This window comes from Salmo salar, chromosome ssa12 (assembly GCF_905237065.1).
Source record: "Salmo salar chromosome ssa12, Ssal_v3.1, whole genome shotgun sequence".
NCBI classification, from domain to species: domain Eukaryota; kingdom Metazoa; phylum Chordata; class Actinopteri; order Salmoniformes; family Salmonidae; genus Salmo; species Salmo salar.
In genome coordinates, this window is record NC_059453.1 from 77,102,665 (window position 1) to 77,123,266 (window position 20,602).

At 40.6% G+C, this 20,602-nt stretch overlaps 1 protein-coding gene across 4 annotated transcripts; it reads right to left on the reverse strand.

Annotated features, from left to right (window-relative positions):
- Positions 1–754: 754 nt before the first annotated feature.
- Positions 755–17,554, reverse strand: LOC106565821 (GATA-binding factor 2). 4 transcript variants are annotated; one of them, XM_014133384.2, is made up of 6 exons: positions 17,184–17,554; positions 10,838–11,305; positions 9,293–9,865; positions 6,215–6,372; positions 2,597–2,722; positions 755–1,866 (listed from the first exon to the last, which is right to left on the reverse strand). In XM_014133384.2, exons 2-6 carry the CDS (start codon positions 11,061–11,063, stop codon positions 1,567–1,569), a joined length of 1,383 nt encoding a protein of 460 aa, XP_013988859.1. In that variant the 5' UTR covers positions 11,064–11,305; positions 17,184–17,554; the 3' UTR covers positions 755–1,566. The 4 variants fall into 4 exon arrangements, with proteins under 4 accessions (XP_013988859.1, XP_013988861.1, XP_013988860.1 ...); XM_014133386.2 differs by having other exon boundaries at positions 6,215–6,360; positions 17,184–17,552; XM_014133385.2 differs by lacking the exon at positions 17,184–17,554 and adding an exon at positions 11,620–11,822.
- Positions 17,555–20,602: the final 3,048 nt, after the last annotated feature.

A 20,602-nucleotide genomic window follows, 5' to 3' on the forward strand; every position in this document is an offset into this window, starting at 1 on the left:
TGCTGTCCTTCGCCTCACTCTAATCAACGCACCACGGCCCAGAGAGGTGCATTCTGGGAGAGGCAGGGGAGAGGGACACAAGGAAAGGAAATAAGGGAGGAATCAAATGAAAATGTGTATTTGTGTACAAGAACATGTGTGCGCGTCAGGAAAGACTAGTGTGTGACTGTGTGCGTGTGTGACGTGGGCACCCTGTGCTCACCCTGGGTTTGGAGCCTGCTGTCTGGGTCACAGTGGTGCACCCTGGGGCCTGAGCTCCACAAAGAGGCCTTCTATAAACAGCAGCACATCACTCAGGCGAGGAGCCCAACAAAACCATTACCACGCTTTGGAGAACATAGAGCTGGCTTCATTACATCTGATATCACTTAGAAATAGAGCTGGAATCAAGACCTCTTCACAAATATCTTTTGGTATTTGTTTTGTTAGTCCATTGTTGATAGTTCCAAAATATTTTGCATGTCAGCAATCAAGTTTTAAAGATACTATATAATTTTATAAATACAGAAATATAGCAGTTGCGTTTTGGTATTTTGAAAGTTATTTATCTTGAAAACTTGATTTCTGAAATGCGAAACATTTTGGGACTATGTCAACAATGGATTAATGAAACAAATACCAAAGATAGTTTTGGGGTGTAATTTTCCTTTAAGGCAATTTGAAATGTGTATGTGAAAGAGAGATGGGGGAACACTGAGACACTGAGACAGAGAAATGTATACATTTCAATAATCAGTTTCAAGGACTCATCATGTATTATTCAAACTTTATTTCCTTAATGTTGTGAGATGGAAAAATTATAAACACGTACAGGTCAGGAACAATGTCTCGTCTAAGATAAGTCAGTGTTTTTTCTTTACATAATAACAATGAACTTATAATTGTAACTATCCATGTTTTCTGAAGCAAAAAGAGTGAAAATAAATTATCATAACAATAATTATAACAGCAATTATAACAACAATAGTTGTTCTGTTTGCTTGCTTATTTTTTCAATACAATCTGTTAAAAATAGGAGACCAGGTGGGTGGTGTGTATTCCAGCATGTGAGGGATGAGGGGTCAGTGGTGTTTGTGTGTGTGTGTACATGTGTGGGGAGGCTGGTTCAGAAAGTCTTTCATTCCTACGGTATCAACAGTCTGTCCACAGCAGCCAGTCAGTGGGGTGGGGGGGGGGGGGGGGTTAAGAGGGGAAAGCAGTGGTTCCCCTATCTCTTCTCTGATAGGGTGGGAGGGGGGGGGTACCAAAGTGACTTAGTAGAAAAAAGGCAGAAGGACCATGAATGTCCCCATTCGCACCCATGCGTCTTCGTCTTCCACACACTTGAAGGGAGCAACTTAGCATTCCTCTTCACCCTCTCACTTTCTCTCTACCTTCAGTCACGTCTCCTCTTCATCAATCTCTCAATGAGGCCAGGCAAAACAATGTCCTACTGACAGTTGATCCCCATTACTATTACCCTTCTAAAAACAGACGCAGTCCTCTTTATGTGGTCCCACAGTAGTGGTGGTGATGGGGTTGGAGGGGTGGTGGTGGCAGGGCCTGATGCAGGGGCTTCAGGGGGCTTCAGTGCTCAGCCCAGGCTGGCGACCGACCTGAGTGGTGGGGATGGCTAAAGGAGGGGTGGTGGATGGGCATGGGAGTTGGCAGCATGTGTCCGGAGTGGCTGAAGGGGGGAAGGTGGCCCATGTGGGTCATGTGTCCAGCCAGGCCAGGGCCACCCCCAAAGGGAGAAGACCTGTCATGCATGCATTTGGACAGCTCATCGTAGCCATCTCCGGAACGCTTGCCCCTCTTGGACTTGCTGGACATTTTGCGGTTGCGCGTCTGGATACCCTCCTTCTTCATGGTCATTGGCCTGTTTACCTGTGAAGAGCCAGGGAGGAGGGATGTTAGCCAAGGAGAAGCCAGACAAGCCTGGAGTAGGCTACTGGAGTAGGCTACTGGAGTAGGCTTCATATTGATATTTTGTGGGTTTCAATATCATGTCAAATACCTGTTTCTTGTTTTAAAAAACTGTCCAGAACTAAATTATTTAGTCATTGGACATTTTCTTGCACTCTCAATGCTTTTATATTCAACTTTGTCAAGCTTCGTTCGTAATTGTGGATCATTTAGAAAAATCTAAACAACTATGATGGAAAACATATTGCCTTTTTAATAAACGTGAGAAAGAATTCTGATGTGCCATAAATATTAACAGACATTGGATCATCAAGCCACATTAAAAGGCATGAGCATTTTTCCACTTTTGTCTTTAAAATTAAATAGAATCCTCTCACTGAACATGAATACATGAGGACTGGAAGCCACGCTGAACCTGAAAGGGCTACTCTCAGACAAGTTGGCATCAATATAACTGACGCCTTTACCCTGAATGACAGTCCCACCCTCCAGCCTCTCCTGGGAGTAACACCCCCCATTGAAACAAAGATGGATTAATAAAAAGAAAAAACGACTGGCGGGTTCTGCTTGACAGGAAAAGCAGACTTTGCGTCCCCAGCCTCTTTCTCCCCGGCTCCTCAATCGATACAAGCTGTCCGCCTACTTGACCAGCTCACCCCCCAGTTTCTATGTAAGCGGTCAGGCAACTTACGTTGTGCAGTTTGTAGTAGAGCCCGCAGGCATTGCACACCGGGTCACCATTGCCGTTGCGCCTCCAAAGGGTGGTGGTGGTGGTCTGACAGTTAGCGCAGCAGGTGCCAGCTCGTCTCGCAGCGGACTGAGGAGGAGAAAAACGCATAATGTTAATACATTATGAATAAAGCCATTCAAATGTTAGCTGATTTGATCATTGTATTAGGCAACAGAGGTCAACGAGGAAAGTGAACATGACATGAATACGATTATTGAAATTAACTACCGTGACCATTTAGGCATAGCCAAAGGCGGCTACATTTCAAATGTTCATTCGGAATTTATAGGACATTTCTGAGTTTAGAACTTAAAACCACTCGTTTTAAAAGCCTACTGTAATGTTCCACCAGATCTACCCATATCAACTAGTATCACGCATTGAACAACAGAATAAAGCATTCTCTTCAGTAAATATCTTCCCATGTATCTTTTAGGGTGATGAGTATTATGACTTTGTGTTGCTGTGTAGGCTATTCTCCAACCAACCTCCTCTCAGGGCTACATCCACAAATAACATCAAAGACAGCGCCAGTTAGACTCATGAAATTGCTTAAAGGGAGTCACATCTGTATTGATTTAATTGAATATATTCTGTGATCTATACAAGCTTAATTCAATTTTTCAATTTGTGCAATGCTGCAAAAGCTGTTTCTAGTTAAATGCGTTGTTTCTATCTTTTACCAATTACTGCTGTCATATTTCATTTAATTAAAAAAATTAGATAGGGCACATTAATAATTTATGCCGTCTTTTTGCATGATTCTCCCTTGATCCAGAGAATCAAACAACCCGGACTAAGACATCTACAATACCAGGGCCCTGTCTGCCAATGTGCTTTGTGTCCATTACAGATAAATTCTTCACACTTAATAAGAAACATTTAAACTCAGAATACAATAACTATACAGTCATGATGCTGCATGTGTGTTTTTCTTTTCATTCATTTAAGGTTTTATCATATCATAGTTGTTCATGCAAAACATCCCCAATAAAAACAACGATGGCGACGCACGGAATGTAAAAAAAGAGAAAGAGAAAAACGACAACAGAAAACACTTCGCATTCCGACGCTTAAAGCTTGTGCCACTGCTAACCCAGCATGACAAACAATCCATTTATTTTCCAATTCCCCCCCCTCACGTTTTCTCTCTCCACACACACATAACTGGTTCCTACAGTGCTGTGATAATCGCTTTACAGTATATGTCAAAGTCTGGGCTGAAAAATGCAGCAGGGTTTGTTGAAGGCGGAAACACCCGGGAACCTGGCTTCCTTATCGGCCCGGGCAGATATCCGGATAGGAAACAACTGGATGCCCTTTGAACTGAACTCTGAAAACACTTGAGCTGAAAATGCAAAGCTGCGACCACAGACCGACCCATGGAAAATGTAATGGACTTCTCATCGGAAGAACTAGGCAGAGGCGCACAGCCAAGGAGAAAAATGCAGAAGGTTTATTTACACCAAGCTGCGCTAAAATGAGTTATACTTGTCCCACTAATGCTGACAATGTTGCTAATACAGTCAGAAACAATGTATTTCAGAAAGACAGTTATTCAAAACATATTCAAAACATAATCCCACCCTATTCACCATGCTCTCCATCCCATGACATTTAGCTCAATGGAAGATAGCAATGGTAAAGAAAACAACCATTTCAATTTGTTGAACATTTTGAGTTATTGATTTCAAGGCAACCACATGGGTTGGGCTACACACATACATTAAAAACACGAGTGAATTGGGCTACAATTAGGTTATCCAACTAATGTGTCTTTGGCACTGCATGACTGGATGAGTATAAGTGTAAGTATACCTGTCTAAGTACAGATTTAATTAGATATTAAGGTATAAGCTCTTGATTGAAACATTTATATTATGTAGGCCTATAGTAGCATATGATTTAATTCTGTGAAATAAATTGAATGTCTGATCAGAGCAAAACTATTCAGATTAAGCCAATAGGCCTACATAAACGAGGTGTGGCGAGTAAAACGTCTACTGATCATGATTCATGAACCTGTTTAGCTGAGGAAAACAGAAGCTAGAAAACGTAATTATAAAAGCAAAATAAAGTAAAACAATTTTCTTGTAAAATTGAACTAACTTATTTAAAGATTAGATCAATCTAAGAGCTCTATTCAGTCTGAATTGCTGAAGCTTTACAGATTGCGTTTAAATGCAGATTTACCATAAATGCAGTCTCTGCTAAGGGAGGGAACACAGACTTTAAATTTCAATCAGCCTTTAAATTTCAATCTTGTAATGCTGAACTTCCATATGGATTGAATAGAGCCCTAAATCTACTGCGTAATGCTTAGCCTACATTTTTTTGGAGCTACCCAAAAGTTAGGAGTTGGATTGCGCCTTGGACTGCCATTGAAATTAGCCTAAATTACTTCTCACAATTTACTTTTGGGAAACTTTAATATCTTTTTAAAGTTTCAGATGGTAAGACTGAAAATGCCAAATCAGTGATGTAGTGGAAGCTAAATGCAAACGTTGAAAATGAAATTTGCATAGCACATAAAAAATGTAGAAAGAGGGAGATCTAAAGATGGAACAACTATCATTGGTTGCTAAAATTACTAGGATAATGCCTTTGGCTGCTAGAAAATGAAAGAAAGTTCATTTGATAACCGATAGAACGTGAGAGTGCATGAGGATGTGTTCATGAAATATTTCTATCAACATTTCTATGGTTGAATTTTGGCTTGGCTACTTTGAAGCAAGGTAAAACATGCCTCATAATACGAAGTAAAACATCCAGGTTTCAAACAACTAAGGAACAGGAAAAATATAGTGATGCTAATGATTATTTGCATTGATCAATCTCATGTGGCCTACTATTAGCCTACTTGACTATGAAAGACCAATATGGGATTTATAATTTTAGGTTATTCAGAGTACATATCAATGTTACTCATAAAAGATTTCACACAGGGCAGGCCTTTTTACATTTTGTTTTTGCAAAATTAGAGCATACCCACTTCTCTTCTCTTTATCCTATAGAATCAAAGTTATGATTCCTAATCAGAGGTCTGAATATAAAATGAAAGGAAAATAAGCAGGAACCAATATATTTATTTGTTTTAAATAACTTGTAATGATAACTAAACAACTCATCATGTTAATAATATTGAACATTAAACATACAATAATACTTTGGTCCGAGACAAACAAATATCTATAAAAGTGTATGTGCATTAAAAATAACAGGGCTTGGAATACTCCTTGCTCCTAAATGCCTGTGCAGAACACTGGACAAAGTGTTTGTGTGTGTGCACTGTTTTTCACTCACTCCAGTGTGGTGATAACTAAAGCAGCATGGGCATTGGTATCAGTGACAGTATCAAAAGTACCAGCAATAATAATAGCAGTAACAATGGCAATAGTAGCAGTATTGTAACAGGCGGTGTAGGGGATCACCAGGAGGTGAGAGGGACAAACAATTCCAGGAAGATCATAGGGAAAATATAACTTTCCTGGAATTGTCCTGGCAGTATCTGCTTCATGCTCTATTTGGGCCCCCTTTCTCAGATGTGGAGGGGTAGACAGGAGAGAGACAGGGACTCACCAGTCTGCGTTTGGGCTTGATGAGAGGTCTGTTCTGGCCATTCATCTTGTGGTACAGGCCGCAAGCGTTGCACAGGTAGTGACCCGTCCCGTCCCGCCGCCACAGGGGGGTGGAGGTGGCACCGCAGTTGACGCACTCGCGCCCCTCTGAGCAGAATTCAAGTGGAGGGAAGACAAAGGGAAATTTATATAATTAAAAAGTTCACACTCCATCAAAAGCTAAACTGTAACAGATTCACATTAAAGACAATAGTCGTCAGGTCCAAGGAAGACACACAGGTACTAATGAGCCTACTGGAGCCACTTTTCATTAGTAGTGTAATATGAAGTCCTAGCCCCCCCCCTGCGAGGACAGACAGTGTCTCAGTGTGCAGGTGTACCAGCCAAGGACAATCCATATGACTGTCATTTGTACAGCTTGGTTCAGGGTGAATCTCCATGGATACAGACACCTGTATGTAAAGTGATCCATGTTAGGACGCCCAGAGACAGCCAGGACGTGTCCAAAGGTGTCCAAACAGATGAATGTGAGACACCATCAAATTAGAGGTACATCATTCATCAGCTTAGCAGGCACACATGATAGGAAACAGAAGTGTGTGCTGCTGGTGGTAGTATTAAATGTGGGCCTGACCACACTGTGGTCTCAACCAAATAGATTCCCATAATATAGCTCAGTATCACTTTATATCAGCCCGGTTTCTCTTTTTCCCTTTACTCGTGCCCTTTAAATTTGTTTACTAAATGTTTTCATTGTTAGGTTTGTGTACCTGACAGCAACTGTGACCCATTTAGTGGTGACCCTGATTGTGTTTTCCTCCTCTGCATTAAGAGCTCAAGCCTTTTCACCCACTTCTACATCTTCAACTGCAGAGAACCAATGGGCGTTCACTCTCTCTCCTCTCAGTTTCACTTCGTTTAATGCACAGGCCCAGTCAAATGGGAGGTTGCTGGCGCATCATGTCTTATTATAATGTCACCGACACCCACAGTCCCACCAAAATCCGAGAGAGGGATCTGCTCTGGACAATGGCAATGTTCACTTTGAAGTGTATTCTGAGTGTTTGACTCTCTCTCCCAGCACAGCAGAGGCACCAGTATCAAAACAACATCACCTTCCACCTCCACAAATGCTAAAGCTGTTGAATTGTTGTGTAATTTGGGGAGGTTCCACAGGGAGAGAACACTGAGATCGCACTGGCCAAGAGTATAGAGAGAGTGAGGCCATTGCCTTTAAAGCGAGGAGGTAGGTAGGTGAGCGGAGAGGGCTGTTTTGAGGTTATTTAAACAGGAAGCAACACTGTCTTAAGGTATGTGCTGACTGCTGAAATGTCATTGTGGCATTTCATACAACAATCAATCACTGCTACATCAGAAGGGACTGACCGATAAGAGTAGTTCATGGCAGGCCTTATAGTTACTGATTTTGGAGAGTAACTCACATAACAGTAGGCTTTTCTTGCATTAAATAATCCCCTTAAAACATGTGTGAACTGTTTGAATTCAAATATTTGCATAACCAATATACCATCCACAAAGTATTGATCTACGAAGCATCCATCAGAAAATAGCACTTTGAGCTCTGGTGATCATCTAAATGAAGACAGTTGTTGCTAATATCTCTATACACTAATGAACTGTTAGAGAGATTCCACACTCAACATATTTTTGGACACCAGGGCCACAACATAATTAGTCTGGTCAAATGCAATAATAAATGTCTCCCTATGAGCTCATGTGATGGCTTGATTAACTATCTAATTCATTATCTAGTATTTGTATTAATTTCTCTGAAGGTGATGTGCTCTTTGGCAGATCCTAAACTGCTATAAGAGTAACATCTATTATTACAATATCATAATATCGTTATTATCAATTATAAATATCTTATTATGACTTTGTTGTGATTGATGTGGTCATTACTACTAGTGTTATAATCATCCTCTCAACTAGAGTAGGCTACCCTAACCCTGGGTTTTATTCCTTCTCACCATCACAGCGCACTGGGCCAAGGCCATGCTTAAAAACACAAACAGCAGGGCTCTGTCGCCTGTGACGGCGCATCCCGACGGTGCTTTGTTAGTATTGGGGCAAGCAATGGGCAGGGGTGGAGGTCGTGATTTGTTCACTCAGAAGTATAGGCTACAGGATATGGTAGGAGCCAGAGCGTCGTGACTCCTGCATTTTAAGTGTAATAAATAACTATTCTAAAAGAAAACAACTGGAAGCGAACACTTCTGCCAAACAAGGACATTGGTGGGATATATGTTCAGCATCTAAACCAGATAAACATAAAAACGTCCACTTTGAATATGGTTTAAAAATAGTAGCAACATAAAGACTATAGGCCTAGGCCACGTAGCACTTTTGATAGGCCTAGCCTACTAACAAAAACAAGCACAATAGCTAAGCCGTATTACATTGTCTACTGAAATATTATTATATTCAGCACCCTCTTAAAAATACTATATCCTACTGTAAGCCAAATAATCAACGAGAAAATACATTTTCACGTTGAATTCCCTATTTCTATTTTGGTGACTGATGACTTTAGGCTATCATCTCTTTGCCTTGACTCCAAAACGTGTAATCATGTTCAAGCTGGTCCTGAATATTTGCGTTTGTAATCGGTGATCCTGATTAGTCGTTTCATGTTAGATTCCCATTAAGTGACCCTTTTAAGTGGACGGTGTTTACAAGTGGTGACGAATGAGATGGCACATAGATAAGAGTCGCTGCAACAGGTTTGAGGAGGAGAAAGAAACGCTGCAGGTAAAATAACCGGTATAAACTATTACAGCAACCAACCGTTTGACAGCGAAACACATACCGGACCACTCAATCTATTTCAAGATAAAATAAACATTTATAGCCCTACAAGTTAAATCTATTTAAAGTATGTTAATTATTGTATGTGCCCTGGCAGAAATCGACGCACTTCCAAAGCGTTTTGACAAACTATAGGCCGAGTTTATATCGTCAAACATGCAGGCCCAGATATTGGTATCTTAAAACGTACATAATTATAACAAACTCTTTAGGCACAGGGTAACTTTTGGAATAGAGTTATGAAACTCACCTGAGCATGACCGGGCTTTGCTTTTACACTTCGGCGTAAAGCTGGATGAAGATCCGCCCAGCAGGCTACCGGGGTGGAAGAGGCTGCCGCCGTACTCGTGTGGTGTTGGTAGAGAGTATGGGTAGGTCGGTATAGGGAGGTGCGTTGCGGGAGTTTGGGCACTCATCGAAGCCAGGCTGTTGCGCAAAGGACTGCAACCCTCCATTTTCATTCCGTCTGCGAGTGACACTTGGTACTTTATGGACTCCTTTTCGTCCATTCTCGCAGAGTTGGAGTTTGGAGAAGTAGGGCCGGGGTCCGGGGACACGTCTTTGGGAGGCGTAGGAGGGAAACTGTAGAGATGGTGCGGGCTGGAGTGGGACGCAGGGGTGAGGGAAGACACGGGAGCAGAACTGGAGCTACTACTGCAAGGGTAGCCGGAGCTAGCAGGATGCAGTCCGGGCTTGCTGAAATGGCTGACTGCCCATGCGTTATGGTGGTGGGCAGCAGAGATGGCCGCCTTCCCGCTGTCCAGCCACGGAATGCCAGGGCTATGGATGAGGTGTGGCCGGCAAACCTGACTCCCAAGGCGAGCTGGAAATAAGAAATATGCTATTATGAATTTTTACTAATCGAAAGCGATTGGTCCAGTTCTCTCAGAATGCGTAAAAGTGCTGTCTCTTCACCTGTTAATGCAAACTCCAAACTATTTAAACTCGACATCGAGTTATCATTTTCTCAGTGTAAAAGTTAATCAAACTTAAAACCCACGTCATTTTAAATCACCAGCCAAAGCTAAAACAACAGTTAGGCTACAACAGCCCCGTGCCATAGCCTATACAGCATATTTACTAATTTAAATGTTCATGCTTATTTCCGAAAGCATGTAGGCCTAACTGAGAAGAAAACAATCCACGAGGAGAAAATAGGACCTTTGTAGAGGCCTTGATTGAACTGCTATTTGCCTATGGCCATTGCCTGGTCGTTGCTCAAGTTCCAAAACTTGGGCTAAAGAATGTTATTAGCAATTTTGCGCTTTTTATATTATATCCGGAAGTGCCTCTCTCTCTCTACTTTTATAGAAACCCCTGACCCAACAGAGAGGGGTTAAATGACATACTTCCCTTTCCTCTTGCTATTTATTGCTAGAAATTCTCATTTTATGATTCCATGCCGTATGTCAGATACATATAAACCTAGGCTACCCGCTTATGGACATAGATGTGTTAGAGTAATTGAATTCACATATAGGCTTACGCGTTGAAGGAAAAAAAATTAACAAAATGTCCTAGGACAAAAAAAAATTAAAGTCCCATAAGGGACTGTTATGACGACTTTTAACTGGTCCGGGATCGTTTTTCTGTGTCAATGGGTTTTGCGCATCACATATAACCATTTATGGCAATAATATAGGCCTACCATCAATGAGTTTGAAAGCAACAGGCTGGGTTGATGGAAACATGTAATCGTATTGTAACTCGTACACTCTCACAATTACCTACAGCTTTAAAGCAGACTTGACTAGAACACAAATGCAGTTTAGTTACAAGGCTGAGCGCGTCTTACCATGTGTCTGGCTGTATGTAACCCTGGCCCGGGAGTTGGCATAGTAGGGGTTCCCCTGAGAGTCCAAGTGGTTCAAAAACACGTCCACCTCGTCTGGCGGCAAAAGCGGCGCCATGGGCTCCATGTAGTTGTGGGTCAGGCTGTGGTGATGCGAGTCCAGGTGCTGCCCATTCAACACCGCGTGGTGATGCGCCATCCACCGAGATTGATCAGCTGCGACTTCCATAACTAAGTCGTCGATCTCCTTATCCAAGATATAACCAAAACTCCGTAGCCTACTTTTACTCAAAATATAAATTAGCTTTCTGTTGTCCTTCTCCTGGATCAAACACTTTTAAACAGTCCCGAAGTGTGGAGAAAAGGATGGACGTAGTGATGCAGTTGTGATATGGGTTTTCTGCACACTCTCCTTATAGTTTATTTGCTTCAGATATATAAACCTTGATCCGTCTTGGCTCTTACTGACACCTGCAATGAAACAAAACAAAATGCTCTAATTTAATACACAAGGTGGTGCCAGCCCATTTTGTAGAACTCCTTCGGGGATGTATGCAAAAGATAAGAGGTTGTTATTATCCATATATGTTCAGTCCTCCGAGGAACATTGATTGTATAGATAGGCTAGTCTACCACTGAAGCCCTTTTACAAACAGCTTCCGTCACAAATGTAGCCTACTCATTCATATGTATTATTAAAAAAGGAAAAAAAAACATTTCTGCAAGTCTCTGTTTTTTTGCATCCAATCTTATTCCGTTCAAAAAAATATTTATTCTGAATATACCTGGTGAAAGTTTGATCTATAACTACGATCAGCTGTTCAAACACATTTTAATCTCTGAAAGGCCTGATCCGTGAGGTACCCGGGCGTACGCTCATTAATGAAATGTGGCTGTACTGATGCGACTGGCGCCAGTAAATTCAATATCAAGCGAGCCGGGGCGGAGTCACCGGCTAGCAGTGACCTCCTGTAAGCCAACCACAGATCAGTATAGCTACAATTGGCTCATGTATCTCAGCTCTTTCAATTTCCATTCTGCAGTCGAAACAGTAATGCTCCGGACCAAAAAAGTAAAAGACATATCAATCAGCGTTGTAATTTCTTGGGGGTCTTTTTCTCTCTCGTGAAGCTCACAAAATGAGCAATTGGCCTCTGATATTGTCTTCTACCAACACTCAAGAAGTGGACAGCCAAGATGGAGGCAAATTGTAACTATAAAATGTAAACCTACCAAGTTCTAGAGCAGTCAATTACATTATCTGGGAAACGCAATTTAGGCTGTTGTCGCTTAGCCTTGCCTATACCACGTTTAGAGAACGCATCATAATACTATAAGCTTGAATTTGAAGTGTATGCCAATGCTATTTTCAATTGGCTAATTAAATTAAACCAACCATGATTATATTTTCTAATCAACAGGTTTAGTGGGCTAATATAAATGCTATCAGACATCATAACATAATTATGGGTATTTTGGTTAAGCACTCTGTTGGTTATTATTCTGTATTCATGAATAAAGTGGTTGGTTTTACGCATAATGCCTTGTTTTACGCATATGCCCTGGGGAACTGCATCGGCAGTTTGGACAAACTTTACAAATATTATATATGCCAATCCTGTAAATGTTACGTAGAACAACAACCATTACAAGTGTGAGTTTTCACATGAGACTGCAATGCAAATAAATACAACTTTCAGCACCTCTAGGATTAATATGGTTGGGGGCGTTTTATGACCTCGAAAGTGGGGCCGATGTTGTGAACGCCTAATTGTCTTTAATTAGTAGTCACGACATTCTTCTTGTGAAAACATTGGTTTTGTCTCAGAAATAGGGCGATCAAACACTATTGGCATGGTAATAGCGCCTTTTTCTCACTTGGTGGTGCAGACAGGGCGTCAGGCCTCACTTGCGTAAAACCAACTGGTGACCATTAGCGCCACTTTGTTAATTCTTGTTACAATCTCCTCGTGGGCTAAAACAAGCTGAATGTCGCCTGCTACTTCTTTTCAGTTCGCTGCAGCTAGCGACTGGAACGAGCTGCAACAAACACTCAAACTGGACAGTTTTATCTCAATCTCTTCATTCAGACTCAATCATGGACACTCTTACTAACAGTTGTGGCTGCTTTGTTTGATGTATTGTCTTCTCTACCTTCTTGACCTTTGTGCTGTTGTCTGTGCCCAATAATGTTTGTACCATGTTTTGTGTTTCTACCATGTTGTTGTTATGTTGTGTTGCTGCCTTGCTATGTTGTTGTCTAAGGTCTCTCTTTATGTTGTGTTGTGTTGTCTGTCTTGTTGTGATATGTGTTTTGTCCTGTATTTATATTGTTTTAGTTTTTTTTAATCCCAGGCCCCCATCCCCGCATGAAGCCTTTTGCCTTTTGGTAGGCCATCATTGTAAATAAGAATTTGTTCTTAACTTACTTGCCTAGTTAAATAAAGGTTACATAAAAATAAATGTAACCAGGTAGGCTTTGTCCTATAATTTGCCTCATTTGCATAGCCCACCCAAAGACTAATGTCTAGGTATATATGTGATTTACTTCAGTATAGATTAGAAATCCTCAGGCCTTAGGTAAGCAAACGCCTACTCAGTAATAGGCTACCAACAGAGCATCTGAGACTCATAATATGTAGGTTTACAAGTATAGTGGCCTTTTATTATAATGTGATGAAATACTGTAGCTACATGGACATGCAATGTAGGACCTACCTGTTCAAAAGGGAAAGCATCCAGGATGCACTTGTCAGTCGAGACAAACTGGCTTACCCACTATGGTAAAAATGTGGCATTTCGTGCCATGCTTTAACGATATTGAATATTAAAAATTAATTGTTTTATTGTGGCTTTTGTAATAAAGAGTGTGTGTGTGTGTGTGTGTGTGTGTGTGTGTGCGTGCGTGATTGACAGGCAATAATTGGAGGGAGCTCGGGGCCCAGACTGGCCGCCTCTCTGACGCCGCGACTTGACGTCACAGCATCACAGAAAAGGGGAAAAAATACCAGCGCATGAACTTTATAATCGTTCCAAAAAAGCCTCGAGATCAACGAGGACCAAGCTTTACTTATTCTGATAGAAATACAATGATGTTTTGGTCAAGCTTATGTGAAGTAATTACATGCATTCTACTCAACCTGTGAAAAAAGGGATGCACGAATGCTTAACGCAATGTTAGAGCAAGGGCATTTGCGCAGTTTGGGCTTTGATATGAGCATGTTTGAATGAAGTGTGTGTGGCTTGACATTCAGTCATTGTCACTGGCCAGGGGCCATGACATGATGAGCTCAGCTCTCTGTGCGTCAAATCCTAAAATCAACAAATTAGCGTATGTGGGGGTCATAACACACCCAGGGGTCTCCCTAATTATGTAATCACCCAAATACAGACATTCTCCTGAAATGAGACATATATAGCTATAGAAAATGACAGGTGTAGCAGTGAGGAGATTTGTCTTAATAAATAGTTTTTTGTATATAATGTGCAACTGTCTGTCGATTCATTGAGCTGGTCTAATTACATACATTTCAACAACAACAAAAATGTATGGCACTTAGCTAGGTCTAAAGTACAAAATAAATATTCCCTACAGATATTCCATTGAAAAAAGTGCAGGACTTCATGCAAACTGCTTTAAAAAATAAATAAAATAAGCAACGACACAATAGATCTCTCCAAATTATGATGCATCAATTTAATAGTCACGTACCAACTCAAATTTCAATTATGAATTATTCTTGATTTACTTCTTGACCAACCCCTAAATAGTGATCAAAGCAGGAAAAACCTATCATTTTACAACATCTTCACCCAAATGCATGCTGTTTGTAATTCACCCCTGCTGTCTGTCTGTGTTGTTGTCTGTCCTCAGTGCTGTGCTCCTCTCAGCTTTGTGCTGTCTGGCTGGGACTGGGTGGGTCAGGCCCAGCAAGCAAGCCTCTCCATTGTTGTTTTGCTTGTTTGCCAAATGGATTACTCAACAGGATTTACTCCTCTGTAATTTATACCTTCATTAATCCCATTTGTATCTGTGCTGGAACAAAGGATGGGATGATGGGTTGGGGGGCAGGGGGGGGGTCCTCTCTCAAGGACATTGCAGAATTGTCTCACAGGGGATACTACTAGAGTGGTAGAACCCTTGGAGGTAAGCAAGGGTACCTATAGCTGAGGGAAAGCCTTTATTCCTAAAAAATGTTCATTGGCTATCTTTACATAGCAAACACAGGCATGGTTATGAAAGACAATACAATAGTAGCAAAACCATGTCAATTCCTAGGTTTTTTTTATTTTCTGCTGTAGGGTTGAATCTGTGCAGCGGGCAGCTTCAAAGCATGCGGAAGATATACCCTACCACCATTGCTAAGGTAAGGTTGTTATTACTGAACAAGAGTAAGTGTATGAGTTACAGAGAGTATTCAAATAATTAACAGGTGCTGTTATGAAATGAGCTTGCCTTTCTCAACCTGTTTCTTCCCCTTGCTCTTGGTCATCTATCATTTTCCAGCAGGGTGGGGGCAGGGGGGTAGGGTGGTAGTGAGAGCCACAGAGGGGTTTGTGAAGATAAGCAGAGCTGGGGAGAGGAGAATGACACAAACCAGCTGAAGCATTACTGTCCTTTACTCCTGGGTAATTAGATGGAGCCAGGGCACTAAGGGCTACAGAGACCCAACACCCAGCCCATCCTAGTGGAAGTGCATGGGAACACAGAACGAGATGTGAAAACAATGGCTTTTCACCCTCACATTAAACTGCATCCATTTACTTTGAAATTGGTATATGTAAGATTTGAATAAATTACACTGAGGTGCAGCTGAATATTGGAGAAATCAAATTACTATTTTCTGAGTAGGTGAATCTAGCTACTATGTTCTAAGGACACCCCATAGCATAATGGCCCATTCATGGATGGACTTCTGTACATTTTGACTTCCTGTATCTCACTGGTAGCCTTGACATAATTTGAGAGTAGTTTATTTAGATTAGGTGATACTTTTGATTTATCTGAAGTTGACCACAAGACACACACACAAACAGACACATAAAAGGGATGCTTAACTATTTGGCATGTGAGGGACTGATAGGTGATAGGTAACCGTAAGGGGCCACATGTTGAGTTTCGAGTGAAAGCGTCATTTTTATTAGATGATCCCAGTCTCACGGGGGCAATAAATATGCCTGCTCGAGACAACAGTCCCGCCCCTGTTTCTATTCGAGCGCTGAGATCATGACGTTTTTGCCCTTTCTTGTGATGAAAGGGGTTTACTGGAGTTAATGCGGTTGAAAGCACAGGTGATTAGTGGATACATCGTAATATGTCAATATATCGCTAATGTTGATCTCACACCCATGATTGGTTAGCCTATCTGGATCTGCATAATTCCATAAGAACAACCCGAGGCCACAGCAATTTTCACATTTTAAATGATGAACTATTAAATACTTAATGAACTTCTAGTACAGAAAATCAGATCACACTAAGTCAGTTCATTCCAAAACGGATACTCGCAATAACCAAATAATAAATAACACTGTTAAACCATTAAGAATTTAATCTGGACAAATTATAATCGATGCTCTTCTTCTGCTCATATGACGCGGCTGGTATTTTTGTGGGACTCGGGAGGACTATGTTAGGTCTCTCTACCAGATGACTTCATGTTCGAAGTATCACATTGTGTTATGTTCCTAGGCTATATAGCATAATATTTACAAGCAGTAGGCCTAATAACTAACGCTCAAAGGAGCTAGCTGTAGGCATAGTAGCCTATACAGTCTCAATGCATTTTTTTCAACTATTTTATTTGAGGTCTATTTAGTCTTCTAATAAAATATTTTTTAGAAAACCAGGAAAACTTGTTTGATAGTCGTAATTATAGATTTGACAGAGAAATGCAAACAGCACATAATCGCAGCATATAATAGCACAATTGGATTAGATAGGCTACTTCTGTAACTGCGTAACGAATTGTTCTGAATGGTAAACTATATGATAAACACATGAGAAACGGTTTGCATAAAATACTTCCAATTGTAGTCTTATCACATTATTGTGATGGCTTCTATTTCATGTTCTTCTCACATTCTAACTACTCGGTGTCATTCCGAGTGCCGTGCCATGGCTCTCTGCAGCCTATAATGTAGTATATTTTAAATGATACATAGGCACATTCATTATTTTTGACTGGCATAAAGCTTGGATAGCCTACTCTCTCACATATTGTATTTCAGTTGATGGACAACTATTATTGCAATATGCACCCCAACCAGTAACAAGATTGCAAGGATCATATATCCTAAATAATTCCATTTACCACAATACCCTAAGTAAATATTGAATAGCTCTTACCACTTGATGGTTGCATATGTAGTGGCTGATCCCTGTTCTTCGCGATGCACAGGCTAGATGGACACAAACTGACTCGGTCCCGCTCTGTCTGGGAGAGGAATAATGAGAGACTTAGTCTCGTATAACCGGGTCTCCGTTTCGCTTGCCTGGCACGGCGTAGTTCTAGCACGTTTCCCTGTTATGCGCACAGTGATGAAGGTGGTAGACTTGCCTAAAAATCAATCCGCGTTTGTTGGTGATGCTGCTGTAGAAGTTATGTCGCTCCTTCCCAAGAGTTCTGTCAGCTGGCAAGCAGTTTAGCGACCTCTCTCTCTCTCTCTCTCCCTTTCAACACTTTCACTTTTTCTATCTCTGCACTGCCCCTTTCTCTCCACTGAAAACGAGAAAGAACTTCATAGACATATAGGGGCTGGAGCAACGTAACGATGTCGTTCGGTGCTTCAACCAGTCTCGATCGTGTATTCCGGATCCTGGCTTTGGCCATTTTGATATGGATTGTGGAGGAGGGTATCTAGTGTTCATTCTTAAAAACATTTTAATCATAAGGTTTATCCGGCCTAAAGTTTCACTTCGTAATCAGTAAGCAGAACAGTTCCTTATGGAATGTTATGTGAGATTGGAAGGTCAATATCACTCAACCAATCCACTTGACGGTGTAACATCTTCCCAATCAGGTTATTTTAAACTGTAATAAAAGTCATATAAAGTAGGCCTTGTTTAGCGCTATGGCGAGGCAATATTTCTTCAAAATAATCTAATCTATGAAAAAACAAATTGTGAATATATTAGCCTACCTATTGAGTTATCGTGGGTTGTTGGGCTATGATGAAGCAAGCTACATAAATCTACATGCACAATAGTAATTGGCCTAGAGCAATCCGGTGTAATGAATTCCTTCGCCAATTTGGATTAAAATACGGTATACCCCATGACCGACCCTCCCTCCTCCCATCTTCTTTTTACTCTGTCCCACACATTAACACCAACTTTTAAAACATGCAAAGCCTCAATATCTCCTGCACGCGACCTGGGCTCGTGCACTGCCTCTGAAGCCAGGCAGGTGCAAGGGTACAAGGACTGCTGCATCCCGGGCTCGTGTCCCCTAGAGTAGACCCACACAAAAAGAGGAGAAAACCAAGCTTGCATCAATTGAAAAAAAGTAAACTCTGACATAATTAATTGCATTCATTTCAATGCATAAAATAATTTATGCAAAATTCATCAAAGACCGATCTGTTTTGGCTCATGCATAGGGCCTTGAATGAAAAAAAAACAGACAGAATATACACACTGACTTGACATAAGTTTAATTTTCAAAATAAAATAAACTGATAAGAATCGTCTGGTTTATGATAGGTTATATAATTTTACAAAAAAAAAGAAGAGAAGCCGAAAAATAAAGACAGTTATCTTGAGATGGCGCCCTGCGCTATGTCAACTCTCCCAACTGGAGACAGAAAAAGCTCCATAGGCTACATGGTTTAAATTGTGTAACTTCGTCAATGTTGACGCCTTACAACAATCCGTGCATATACGCCCAGAGAAACACATTTTAAATAGCCTGTATTGTGCATTTAGGCCTACATTTTTCATCAAATAACATTGTTGTAATATAACATCAAATTCAATGACGGCGCACAATTGAAGACAACATATCTTGTTGAAACCGGAGAGAGTGCATTATTGGCTTAGGCCTACTTGCATCCCGTAACTAGCCTTTACCTTCCTTGAAATGCAGACTCGACCCCGGTCATGATGTTGTTATCCCATTATCCAAACTAGAAGTTAAAGCACAAAAATGAAAATGCACTCAACATTTGAGAACTTGGAGCAGACATAAGAGAGAAATGAGAACGGTAACGATCCATTATTTTCACAGTATCCCACCCCAAAAGCGACAGTTCTTTATTTTATTAAAAGTTGCACCACAATCAACAACAATGGTTATGATCATACCAGTTAATGTTAATAGTTATAATCAAACACTCATCACAAATAGCTCTTTATGTGTATTGATCTTTTCGTTTATTTAGGCTACAAGACCGTAGAATATCATCACTTGACAAAAAACTGGTTAAGCTAAATTAAGAATTTCGTAACATGCTCATAGCATTAACCCAATTAGAATGCTAATTAGTTACAGATCAATAAAAGTACGAGCAGCGCAAGCCTCGTGATCCGTCCAGCGGAAAGAGCTGCCTCCTGATTTGAGCGCGCGATAAAAGCTTATCAGCACCGAGCTTCCATTCCTATTTGCAACTATTGAAAAAAAATGAATAAAAAAGACTAAAATATATATAACCCATAAATTGATGAAGCTGCTCACCTCATGTTTTTTTTAATAGAAAATACGACATGTCATACTGTCCACCCAAATCTAGCCTATAGGCTACAGTTGGACACCTATAGCTTCTAACATTTTGAAGCAAATTGTCTTGAGGTGAGCCTAATGACAAAAATACAAACTTTATAGTTCAAGGTGAACTATAATACAAACAGGCTGAATTATTGCCTAATAATAATAATAATTGGCCTTACAATAATTGAATAGCCTAATAATCTTTATCATAGGGATATCATAATCACATAATCACATGAAAATGCATTCGCTGCATTTATTTTTTATGTTTCTAATAATTTTCAACATGTTCTGCAGCAGGGTTTTTGTAAGTGTCTGCATGGTGCTTGGCTGGAACGTTATTATTTATATATGCATGCTGCATTAGATGCCAGGGCCCTTCTTCTTTTGATTATTACCAGGGGTAGGCTAATATTTCATCGGTGCTAGGCAATCTTTGTTCTCTGTGAAGATAATAAATGGCCTAATCGTTATCAGCAAACTGCTCGGGGTGTCAGCACCGACCGAGGCTGGAAGCAGGGTCCAAAGTGCCGCTGAATAAATTGGTGTTCCTTATCTCTCACTCCCAGATTATCGCCGTCTTTTCAAACGTGCACAACAAATACATTCAATGCATCTAATGCATCATTTGTGGGGGGAAGATCCCGCAGGTTGATAGAGACAGAGACACAGGGAATGCGAAATATTTACACGTTTTACCCGCTCCCGTGTTAGAGCCAATATTAGATAGGCCTTTGGTTCACACATTTTACATATCACCCTATATTAAACATATATCACAGTGAAGTGATATGATGGTTATCTGCCTGATTAATTCTGTCTCCTCAGTTGTTGTCTCTACATTGGTAAAGTGGTAAAAAAACAACACAAAAATAACGTTATTTCTTTGCGTCGGATGTAGCCATGTAGCCTATTCGTTTTCAGAAATGCATTTCTATACTGAATAGCTTACTATAACTTAAACTATAAACGCTGACATATGAAACACAATGGAACATAATAACTAATAACAATTGATAATGACACTATGAATGAACATAAATAACAATGCAATAAATAA

What these genes read in the sequence shown, in the direction of transcription:
- LOC106565821 (XM_014133384.2), bottom strand. Translation starts at nt 11,063, where the DNA reads ATGGAAGTCGCAGCTGATCAATCTCGGTGGATGGCGCATCACCACGCG. An exon ending in TACATACAGCCAGACACATG is followed by an intron (nt 9,866 to 10,837) that starts GTAAGACGCGCT and finishes TCTTATTTCCAG; the next exon opens with CTCGCCTTGGGAGTCAGGTT. An exon ending in TCAAGCCCAAACGCAGACTG is followed by an intron (nt 2,723 to 6,214) that starts GTGAGTCCCTGT and finishes TCTCCTCCTCAG; the next exon opens with TCCGCTGCGAGACGAGCTGG.